The sequence below is a fragment of the Ursus arctos genome, unplaced genomic scaffold (assembly GCF_023065955.2).
Source record: "Ursus arctos isolate Adak ecotype North America unplaced genomic scaffold, UrsArc2.0 scaffold_7, whole genome shotgun sequence".
NCBI lineage: Eukaryota > Metazoa > Chordata > Mammalia > Carnivora > Ursidae > Ursus > Ursus arctos.
In genome coordinates this window covers 54,414,102-54,425,647 of record NW_026623089.1, presented here as the reverse complement: position 1 = coordinate 54,425,647, position 11,546 = coordinate 54,414,102, and the positions used below count along the sequence as shown (strand labels likewise).

General features: G+C 56.3%; 1 protein-coding gene across 8 annotated transcripts in view; it reads left to right on the top strand.

The window, feature by feature from the left end:
* COL13A1 (collagen type XIII alpha 1 chain) overlaps positions 1–11,546 on the top strand; it is a 79,970-nt gene that overhangs the window by 9,327 nt on the left and 59,097 nt on the right. For all 8 annotated transcript variants that reach the window (XM_057308686.1, XM_057308689.1, XM_057308691.1 and 5 more), the window contains 3 exons: positions 5,572–5,607; positions 6,431–6,457; positions 7,517–7,543. In XM_057308686.1, coding sequence (XP_057164669.1) covers positions 5,572–5,607; positions 6,431–6,457; positions 7,517–7,543 — 90 coding nt within the window. The remainder of the gene's footprint in view (positions 1–5,571; positions 5,608–6,430; positions 6,458–7,516; positions 7,544–11,546) is intronic.

Here is an 11,546-nt window from a genome sequence, read left to right as displayed (position 1 = left end):
CACCCTCCAGTCGTGGCAGGCCGCCAGGCCGCAGGGTTACTGGCCTCCTCTGGGCCTCTGGGCTCACGTGGCCACTGCACCAATGGGGCCTTAGGCTTCTGTGTGCATTACAGCCGCCGCCGTGTGCCTGTCCTGAGCCCTGCCGCTCCTGGCAAGGTCACCGAGAAAGGACACCGAGAAAGCCAGTCTCCAGATTCTAACGGCCGGGACCAAACCTGGGGAGGGCCTGTTAGGTGGACAGAAGAGTAACAGAACATGGGCCCTACCCCTTGGCCACCACCTCGGCCTGCCTCCCGGTCTGACCACAGGTCCCACTGTGTCGAGCACGCCGTCCTCCAACACCCTTTTGGCAGTACCGTGCCAACGAGCTACCCAGAAGTTGTTTGGTGCCCCTTTGGAGAACATGCTCGGGGGCAGGGGTCTGCCTCAGCTCCCCTGGCTTCTGGCTCAGTGCGCGTGATGAGGAACCATACCATCAACCAACCAGGGATGATGAATCCCCCTGCATGGGATTTGACTCCGGTGGCGAAAAGTAGCTTCTATTCCCCTAATAGTGATAAATTCCATCCCCTGGGCACCTATCCTGTCCTCGGGCCTATGCTGAGAGCCCATCTATGCTCAGGCCTCTGTCGGTCCTCCCAACAAAGCTGTGGGGCAGGCCCTCCAGCCCATCTTCCAGAGAAGGAGACTGAGAGTTTCCTAACTCACCTGAGGCCGCTCAGCAAGTCAGTGCTAGAGTTTGGGGCGGGCCAGCTTCGCCTCTTTCCAAAGCCAGCATTCTCGCTGCAACCCTGCCTTCCCTGTTTCAAGCTCTACCCTGTAAAAGAGATATTTACCTTTAGAAGAAGAAATAGTTCTCCTTGTGGGGGCAGCTTGGTGGTACGGAATGGATTTTAGTACCAGGAGGCTTAACCAAGCCCAGCCTCCTTCTACCTTGGCCTGTGTGGGTGACCATCACCCCAATGACTGGGCCTCACTAGAGACCAGTGCGACCACCTCAACTCCTCCCGGGAAGCCACCCAGAGCTGGTGAGAGCAGGGGGCAGGGGAAGACACAGGGGACGTTTGTCATTAAGGGGGAGAGACCAAGTGGGCAAGTGCTCTGTGGCCGAGGATTATGGGGAACGTGTGGCTTTCCACTCAGCCAGAAAGGGCTCAGAATAAATGCCCCTAATAAGAACCAGCCCTGCTACTCTCGGGGGCCACCTGCATCCTCTCTTGGGGCTTCTTCCTAAATAGTCCGAGCCAAGGGGGAACCAGCCAGGAACTTTGGGAAAGGATGAGGGTGGTTACATTCCAGTGAGGCAAGATGCTGGAGTGGTGTGCCCCATTAAAGCGAGGGGGAGGCCAGGACACTGGCTGGCCCAGCAGACACTGGGCAGGTCATCTGCCAGGCTAGGAAACACCGTGCATCTCACGGGGAGCTCACTCCCTCCCTGAGCCCCCCAGCTTGTCTGCTTGCCTGAACGTTCAGCCCTCACTCACAAGGAGATGCCCATGCTGGGTCGATACACCTGCTGAGTGTTTCTTCATTTATTCATTCCACGAACATTTGTTAGGCACCGACTGGAGTCTAGGTGCCGGGTAGACAATGAAAATCTGACCTCAGCCTGCTTGTCCCTGTGCAGAGAGGCCAGCAATGCCGCAGTGATTACGATGTAGCCCGTGCTCACCCATGACGGTGAGGGAGTTGTGCCGACATGGACGAGGCACCTGCCGGGGTGGGGGAGGGGGCACATAGAGAAGGCTTCCAGGAAGGAGGGGTAACTAAACTGTGATCAAGGAAGAGCAGAGTTGGGCCACGTTGTGAGGCTGGGGAGGAGCCCCCGAGTTAAGACAGGCTCTTATAAACCACCGGAGAAACAGGGAAAATGCATTGTATCGCAAAGCAAGGGCGAGCCTGGCGAGGGGAGCAAGGGCCCAGTCGAAAAGGACTTGGACAGGGTCTTCAGGAGCTGGGACTCCATCCTGAGGGCAGTGGAGAGCCTTGGTCTGTGTGCAGCTGCAGATGGCCATGAGCAGATTTGCAGTTTAAAAAGATGTCCTGAGCCCCCTGCTCCAGCGCGGAACGTGTTTAGAAGCGGCTGCAGGTAAGGGACGGGCTGGTAGGCATTTGCCGTAATCAAGGGCTGGGCTGGTGGGACCTTTTGGAGGTGGATTTGGCCAATTCACTGATGATAAAAGTGAGGATTGAGAAAGAAGGAGGAGTTCAAGATGACTCCACGTTTCCGACTTGAGTAACCAAGTAGATGGTGGTGTCCTTCTCCAGATAGGGGAGCGGAGTTTGCTGGGGAAGAGAGTCTAACCAGAACTTGAGATGTCCTCATAATGTCCAAAGGGAGACGCTTGGCCCCCCATTTGTGGCTGGAGGTCAGAGTTGGAGCTGACTCGCTTGGCTCACGAGAGCAGATCATGGCCCCCCCTCCTGACTCCGCGTTCAGTGACATCACGGTGGTAGCTTAAAATCAGCCGTGGTGGGAGCTTTATTTACACCACAGAGATTAGCAATTGCTGTACAAAGCAGGGCTCTTCTCTCCCACTCTCTGTCACCTCAGCCAACGATTAAACACTGACCAGCGTCTTGTTGGAAAGATAGTCAGCACGGACTTGGAGTGAGAGGTCAGCTCTGGGCAAATACAGGACTGACCCTCTTTCAGGGTCAGAGAGAAGGGAGGGAGAATTAACCTTCTGTCTGTCTATGTGGATTCGCCCCACACGAATTGCGGGTAGGAGTAGACATCGGGGTCTACTTCCAAAGAGCAGGGCTCCACTTGGGTCCCTCTCCACCCTGGCCTTGAATTAAGGGAAGAGATTTTGGAGAGCAAGGTAAACTTCTCCCCTTGTTCTTACATGGAAGGACATAGCATTAATCTATTGTTAACCTATGAATAAATCGATAATCCGTAATTTTAATAAGCTCCCAATCCCAGTGAATTCTTTATGGGGTTGGGAGTCCAACAAAATAATGCTCATTTCATTTGGGGGAAAAAGTAAGCTTTCAAAAGATGTCAGGAAAATTCAGAAAAATAGAGTAAGAGGAATAGGGGAGGACGGGACTGGTTGTCCTACTAGATACCCAGTGTATTATAAAAACAGAGCAGTTGAATAGAACAGAATGGGAAGCCAGCAATAAAGCCAAACGCATCTGGGAAGTTAGTCCGTGGTAAAGGTTTCATTTCACAGTAGGAAGAGAAAAATAGATTGCTTAGGAGAGGAGGCTGGGACAGGGGACAAGCCATTTACCAAAAGGTAAAGCCCCCCCCAAAAAAAGAAAAACTAAATCTGTACTTCACTTGTTCTATCAGAATAAATACCAAATGGATAAAATACTTAGATATGAAACATGAAACCATAAAACACGAGGACAAAATGCGAGCGGACATTTATGAAGTCCTCACTGGGAAAGGCCCTTGGAAACATGCATAAAACCCAGGAGCCATAGGAGAAGATCGATAAGTTTGTCCACCTAAACGCAAAACTTCCACTGGGCAGGAAATACAGCGTGAGAAAGACAAATGCCAGATTGGAAGGAATACTGGCGAGGCACGTGACTCTCAAAAGAGTTGCCCTCCTTGACAAAGAGCTGTCCTCGGGTCAGTGGGAAACGAACAAGCGAGGGGAAATTGTTGGTAAGGGACACAAACAGGCAGTTCGCAAGGCAATGACCGGCCCATAAACACTGAAGAGAGGTCCAACTTCAGCGGGTCATTGAGAGACCTTAAATTAAAATTGAGTTCCAGGCCTCGCCGAGTGCCTTACCCAGCCCAGCATCTCCAGGAAGTAGAGTCCCAGTTTCCATTTGGTCAATGACAACATTCTTCCCAAGATCCTGAAAAAGCCTTGGTTAGCCCAAGGTTTGGCTCAGAGTTGGGGAGAAGCATCCCACTCCCGGGCAGGCTCTGTAATTAGCAAACCATGTGATTATCCTTCCCGTGTAAACATTATCCCAAGTGGGACTTGAAGATGTTTCTTGGAATCCTCTCCTCCTGACCTTTTTTGCTCGGGCCTCTCGGCATTCAGAGTAGTTGAAAGTTTACACTGCGAGGTTCCAGAGGCCACATCGCAGGGTTTCCGGGTTTTCTCCTTAGTGCTATTTTTAGCATCACTTACGCTTGAGAGGAGCGAAGCCCTGGGTTCTCTGATATGTGAAAGGCATCTCCTCCCTCCTGCCCTTGGGCTGCCTGCCACAAGCCCATCCTGACCCTGTAGGACACTGCAGCTCGCTCCCCACTTGACCGACGTTTTCATCCTGATGGCAGGGTCCCCGTCCCACTCAGCCGTGTACCCCGAGCAGACGCCTCTGGGCACTCCTGTCTGTGGCTTTAAGGAAGACCCAAGCAGCCTGCAGATGTTCCCAGTTCACAGCAGATGGGTGCGGAGAAATCTTCCTCCAGATGGGGTCTGATTCTGAAACTGCCACTTGGCAGGGACCCTCGTCTATGGCTCCGAAGGCTTTATCCTGGTGCTCCTCAGTTCGGTTCACTCCAGCAAACACCAGTGGTGGCAGCTACCATCTCAGCAGCCTTTACAAGTACAATCGGATGTGATTCAGTGACTCGTGAGGTTACGCCGTTGTCCCCAATCCTATAGGAATGAGGAAAGGGAAGCCTAAGGACTTAGTCACCCAGCCAAGGCTGCTGGAGGCAGAACTCCGCCAGACTCAGAGGCCCAAGCTTGAGAGGACATTGAGGCCATCTCGGTCAAAGGGAGACTCCCAGCTGAGGGCTGATCGTGGGAAAGAGGGGGTGTGTCCGGGGAAAGCAGGGGAACCGTGTGCCTGAGCTAGGACTAGGGGAGATGGGGCAGGAACGGGGCTAGTGAGACCAGGGTGGGCGGTGAATGACATGTGAGGAGAGGGGACCCTCCTGCTCAGCCCTCCGCAGCCCTGGGTCCGCCCGGCCCCATGCTGCTGCTGACCTCAGCGCATCTCTGTTGTCTTGAGTCTGGACCAGAGGCCCCCAGGCTGTGACCAACGGCTTCTAGTCTCCAGCCTGAACACCTACCCGCGTGGCACTCTGCACCTGCAGGAGAATGGGCGTGAATGGAGATTGCCCAGCAGTGGGGGCAGGGGGCTGCTGGCCAGGGCGAGAGGAAAACGAGTGATCTGACCGTATGGCCTGAAAACACACCTTCTGAATGTCAGCTACTGCTATCCAAACCGTCCTTACTAAGGGGCCCTGGGCAACGACTGTGTGAAAAAAAGGACTCAGAAGATCGCAGCCCGGGAGTTCAGGGGGGGGCAAACCGGTCCCCACTGTCCACGCTCTCTAGCTACCTGTTCACATGTCGGGGTTCAAGGCATGGAGACCGTGAGGAGCTCTCAGATGACTTCCCAGGAGGAACCCAAGGATGCTGGGCCCCTCCTTTTCCCCAGACCCCGGAGGAGGCTTCCTCTGGTGTTCCTTTCCATCTTTCTCCAGCCTCCCTGCTAGCCAGCTCGCTGGGGGGAGCATCTCCCCCGGAGGACCCCAGAGGAGTGGGAGGGAACCCACGGGCCGTCTGGGAGCAAAGGGGACTCGGTCTAGCTTCAGCCCCTCCTCACCCATCCTCACTCCTCTCCTGTTCTTTCCAGGGTCAGCCGGGCACTCGAGGTTTCCCTGGATTTCCGGTAAGTAGGGAGGGCCGGGATGAGCTGTGTCCCTGGTGACCTCTGGGCCTGGCTGGGTTAAACTTCATGTGGGGCCAGCCCTCAAGCTTCTCTTGACCTTCCAAACTCTGGCCAGTAAGGACCCTTTCCTGAAACCTCTCCAGAAGAGCCACTGAGGAGAGTAGCTGGCCCTCAGCCCAGAGTGCAAGAGAGGACAGGGACAGTCATAGAGAAACGAAGGGACAGCAGGATAGGTGAGGAAAGTCACAGGCTGGGGAAAGCCCAGCAGGACACTGGAACGTGGAACAGATGACGCACTTCAGGGAAGCACCCTCCAGCCTGGCTGAGAGGAGACCCGCCTACAGGAGGCAATCAGGTGGCCATCTGGATGTCCCGTGACCCCCGCCCCCAGGGTCCAAGACAGTTCTAAGAGGGAGGGCAGGGAGCAGCTAGCCATCCTTTTCCCCGGGCCTTGGTGCTGGCCAGCCCCAGGCTTTCTAGCAACATACAGTTCACTTTGCACTCGGGGTAAGGAGGAGGAGGTAGGTCTGTGATCGCCACGGTGACTGTCATCCATCAAGTTGTCCCTCGTGCCAGAGGCTGGACAGGTGACATTCCGTTCACTCCTCACAAAGACCCCTTGTGCAAGACTCTATTATCCCTATTGTAGGATAGGAAACTGAGGCTTAAGTTTACCCATGGTCATATAACCAGTAAGGGGTTGAGCAGACACTTGAACTCCAACTTGGAGGCCAGAGCCTATGACCTTAACCACCACCCTGGCCACCTCTTTGGCAGGAGACCTGTGCTGCTATCTTTACATGTGGCCTCTTTCCTCTTTCAGGGTCCCATTGGGCTCGATGGCAAACCGGTGAGTGGACCCTCTTGGGCTGTGAGCTCCTCTCCCTCGCTTGATCCAGGTCACTAACCCCGGGTCCGCAGTCCTTCTGCAAGACCCCAACTCCATGGGAGAAGCTCCAGAGAGAATGAACGTTCCTGGGGCGGGAAATCATTGCCGGTGGGAGGCGGGGATGGGTCATTAGATGAGTTGCCCCAGACCCCAGTGGGCCTTCCCTGGGCACAAGCCCCCGGCCACCAAGCTGGGCTCTCAGCGTCTGTAGAAAGAGCCACCCCTAGAAGCTGGTGTTTCTGAGGGGTCCTTGGAAGGGGCTGCAGTAGGGAGTGAGGTGGGGGGGCTGCAGGGAGGGAAGGGGGTGGAGAGCTCAAGCCGCTGAATCTAAATGGAGCGTGGGCACCTGTCCTCTCTGCTCCCCGGCACCAGGGTGCCCCCTGCGCCTCCCAGTCTCCTCGGGTCTCCCGCCCCGGTGGAGCCCCCCGCACACCCACCGCCACAGGGAGTCTGTGTCCCCATCTGTAGCTCCTCTCTCCGTCCATTTTAATCCTTTGGACATGCGCCCCAGACCCAAATGTTCCTGAGGGAAAGAAGACCCCTCCCCACTCCTAGGATAGAGAGTGGGGGAGAGCCGGACTCCTCTGATGCCCTCAGAGATGACAAGGGAAGGCAGCGAGTGCCAAGCCCAGCCCCACGCACTCCCCTCGCCCCCGACCGCTGGCATCCTCCGGATGAGGGCTGGCCACCCACCTGGTCAGTCCCCCACTGCAGGCCGGAGCTGAGCACAGCAAGGGGTCTGGCGGCCTCTTCCACTCAGCTCCCAGGACCCTGCATCCCTCCAAGCTGCCCGGGGTGTGTGCATGGGGCAAGGGCTCTTGAGAGGCTGGCAGCTGCTAAGTCGTACCCAGCAAAGGGCAGCGGGCAGGTGACCTTGCCCAAGCCAGCGGGTCCAGGATGGGGAACGAGAGAACAGGTGAGGAGGAGAGACGTGTGCAAAATGAGCAGTGGATGATGGAGGGGGCAGGGTGGGGGCTTCGGGGTGCAGTGTACCTGGCACTCACACTCTTCTCCTTCCAGGGCCACCCCGGACCCAAAGGGGAGATGGTAAGACCCCAGCTTTCCTGCCTTCCCTTGAGGGGTGGGGGGTCAGCCTGGCCCTCATGGGCCACAGTCAAGTGCCGCCCGGCAAAGGCAGCCCAAGTGGCTGCCCCCACGGTCACTCCCCAGCTGCATTCAACGCATCCCCTAGGTCCCACATCAACACAGGGAGGAGAAGCAGGCAGGGGGCTTCTCCACCTGAAAAATGAGGAAAAGGAGGTCCAGAGAGGGTCCGAGTTCACATTGTCCCACAGAAGTAGAGACAGGTGCCCCCAAACTGCCACGCCTTCGCCTCGGGGCTGAATGTAAACTCAGGGTGTAGGGAGCCATCTAGCACTTTCTCTGCACCTGGATCTCCTCGCACTGGCCCTGCTCTGGGCTGCCCTGGGACTCCAGCCGCTCCTGCCCCGCCGGGCACAAAGCCGACTTGGAGAAGCAGACCGTTGCCCCCACCTTCCTCCCAGCCCCTTCCACCTCTGCAAAGCCTTGTAAAGGGATTTCCTGTCTCTCCGGTCTCCCCCAGGCCACTCCTTCCAGAAGGGAGAGTCTCCCCCCTTGTCAGGGGCCGCCCACTCCAGGGTAGGGGGCCAGTTCTCCGTGGAAGGGATGGGCCATTTAGAGGAGATGGGCCAGGCTGGGCTGGGATGCTATCCAGCCTCCCTGGGTGGTCACCTCTACATTGGGAGGACCCCCCCTCCCGCGGAAGGGCCTGGAATGCGCAGCATGGCAGGCTCCCCGCCTCCCTGGCCAGCCTGGCTCTGGTGTCTGTCTTCCTCCAAGTGCAGGCATGAGGACACTTTCCACTCACAACTGGGGTGCAGCCACGGCACGGGAGGCCAGAACCTGCCCGCCGAAAGAGGTGGCTCCCTTTGTGGATGGAAAAGGGGACCTGGCCTTCACCCCAGCTCCCCCTAAATTGCATGGGACCCTCAGCCACACAGCTCCTTCTGGGCTTCAGCCTGTCCGGTTAACTTAGGCCCAGCTACCAATAATTGAGGGTTTTCTATGTGGTGGGCACGGGGCTCAGTACTATGCATGCCGTATCCCCTTCATCCTCAGCATGGGCCTGTGCTCCAGGTCCTACTAGACACCTGCTTGACAGCGGTGGACCCTGACACTCAGAGAGTCTAAGTAACTTGCCTCAAGTCACACAGCTGGGGTGCGTCAGAAACAGGATCCAAACCCAAGTCTCTAATTCCTCCCTCCACGTTTTATTGCTTCTTCCCGTCCTTCTTTCCCTCTCTCCTTCCCTATCTCCCTGCCTCCTTAATACATTCGTACTGAGTATCTGCACTATGCTGAGCACTGTGCCAGGTGCCGGGGTATAGACAGGAGTAAGAAAGACACTGCCCTTGCCATCCTGTAGCTCACTGTCGAGTGGGGGAGCATGCATTTAAACAATCACACGCATAATTAACAAATTGCCTTGGCAACCAGCGTTATAAAAAGACAGCGTCAGCTGGCCCGAGAAACCTCGGTGTAACAGTACTTCCTCCAGGCTGAGGGGCAGAGGGGCTTTCCGACAAAGACTTGAACTGCGGCCCGAGGGATGAGGGTTTAACTAAGAGAAAAAGGAAGGGAAAGAGCATTCTGGACATGGGAGAATAGCACGTGCAAAGGCCCTGAGGCAGGCAAGTCCTTAAAATATCCACAGAACTGGAAAAGGGGCAGTGAGGCTCTCGAGGCCATGGGTGGAAGAGCTGGCTTTGGAACCTAGGTGTCCAACCAGCTTTCCTGTCCAAGACCACCCCCACTGCAGGTACATGTCCTGTTGCCCCTCCCCTGTTGCAAGCATTGCTGTGCACACGCATGAAGCAATGGACACCAAGGCAGGAACACTTCCATGCTGCCATTGTTCCAGAGGCATTGGGGTTTTGATGCCAGGAGTTTGGGGTGCTTATTCCCTCAACCCCTCCCTGCCACCTTCTTCCCCTTCCTAGCGGCCTGACACTAACCATAACACATCCATGGCAATCCCGAAGTAATAATGATGGTCAACTAGGCACTGTTCTATAATCCTCATAACAGCTATTATCCCTACTCTACGAAAGGGGAGATCGAGGCACAGAGGGGTTGAGTACATTGCCCAAGGCTCCACAGCTTCTAAATAACACAGCTGGGATTGAGACCCATGGGGTGGGATCTTACCACACTCCTTTCTGCTACCAGAGCCCTTTGTCTTGAGGGAAAGGAACCTTCTATGGGGCGCCCCCTCTGCCATCGCACTGCCCCACCCCACTGAAGCACCCGTGAGTCTCCCCTGTCTGTTTGGGGGTCAGGGAGGAGACCCCCTAACATGGGAGGAGAAAGGGTGAGGCCGTCCCATCTCCCATAAGCCCACACCAGTGTGATAGATCCCCTGTCTGCCTCTTAGTCATCCATCAAAATCTGACAGGCCCCAGAACCATTAGGCTTCTGTTTGGCTTGGCACAGGGACCCAGCACTATTAATTCAACACACTGTCTAGTGTAATTATCTTGGCCTGTTTATCATCTGTCTGTCTCCCACTCACCTCCATCCCCAGATGGTTTCCCTTCTGCTAGGCATCCAACATGGGGGGCTAGGGCTCACTCTCACATGCTTAGCCTGTGTCCTCACCTCAAAAGGGGATCCCCATACCCCAACCACCCCACAAGAGCCCCCAGAACCTAATGTAAGTAAGGTGTAGACAGGATCGGGGATCCCACAAGCCATAAAGGAGAGCCGGGACTCTGAATGCACATCTTATCCCTCCGCTCAGGGCTGTGCTGAGGGTGGGAGGAGTTCAGTCCCACCAAGCACTCACGACAGTGCCCGGCCCGGGGGGGGGGGGGGACAAGGAAGCACTTAGCGCATCACCCCTAACTTATCTTACAGGGCAGCTGCTATTCAGCTGGGGCTAATTGGTGCCGTGTGTTGTTGGGCCTTGAAATATTTAAGAAAAACTTGAAATCCAGATTTGTGCCATACTTTCTTTGCTCTTAAATGTTGGCAATCCATTGAAATAAAACTGTGTGGCATCAACACGATACCTCTGGGGACCGCTGTTGTGCCACGGGCCACCATCTGGGACATCTGGGCTGGGTCCTCCAAGGCCCTGCAGCCCCAAACCTTTGTGTTGCTCTCCTCAGCCGCTGGCCCTCCCCTTCTCCTCCTCTGCGTCTCTTTGTCATGAGAGAGGGTGGCCCGGTCACCTGCAGGCTGCTTTCCTGCCAGATGGGGCATGTTCTGCTGGCCTTATGCTGAACACCTGGTCAGCCACATGGGTTCAGTGCCCCACGGATTGTCCCAAAGCCCACTTGTCCCTTCCCATGAACCTCCTGGGAATTTCCCACTTTGGTTGTTGGTCCAGTTGACAAATCAGGGGCAAGAGAGGCTCTTCTTCCACCCACATAGGCCCCTCCAAGGAGATGCCGAAGAGACAGGTCCCGCAGATGGATCCCCACAGGCCCTCAGGAGGGTGGCTGGAGGGGACCTCAGGGCCACAGGGGCTGAGGCACTGCCTGTAGCTCCAGCCAAGTCTAGAAGCCCTGCCTTCTGAGCCCCAGCCCAGTTCAGAGAGCGTGGCGGAGTGGAAACAGCTGGACCTTTGCAGTCAGCAGACCCGGGCTCTCGTCCCAGCACCCCCGCTCCCTGAGCCGCAGGGCCCCGTCTCCATCACCTCGTCTGCGAGGTGGAGCTGACGCGAGCGCCTTCTCCGTGGGCCAGTGCGGGTGTGAACTCAGCACATCCTGAATGCCGGCCTCGGAGTGGGTCCTCAAAGCATGCACGTGTCCTCCCCTCTTCCCCCCACACCATCCTCAGGTCAACTCCTGAGACAACCAGCTGAACCTTGTGTCCTCCTCAAAGGACAGGGGTCCACCCTGACCTCAGGCTTTTTTCTCAGCCCTGCAAACTTGACAAGACACTCCAGAAGCACCCCCAAGACCCCTTATGTTCCTCTGAGGGGCCCAGAACATGGCTCAAGTCGCCAACCTCCTGCTTCCTCTCTTCACCAAAGCTTCTCCAAAGCCCCCCACATGTACCCTGA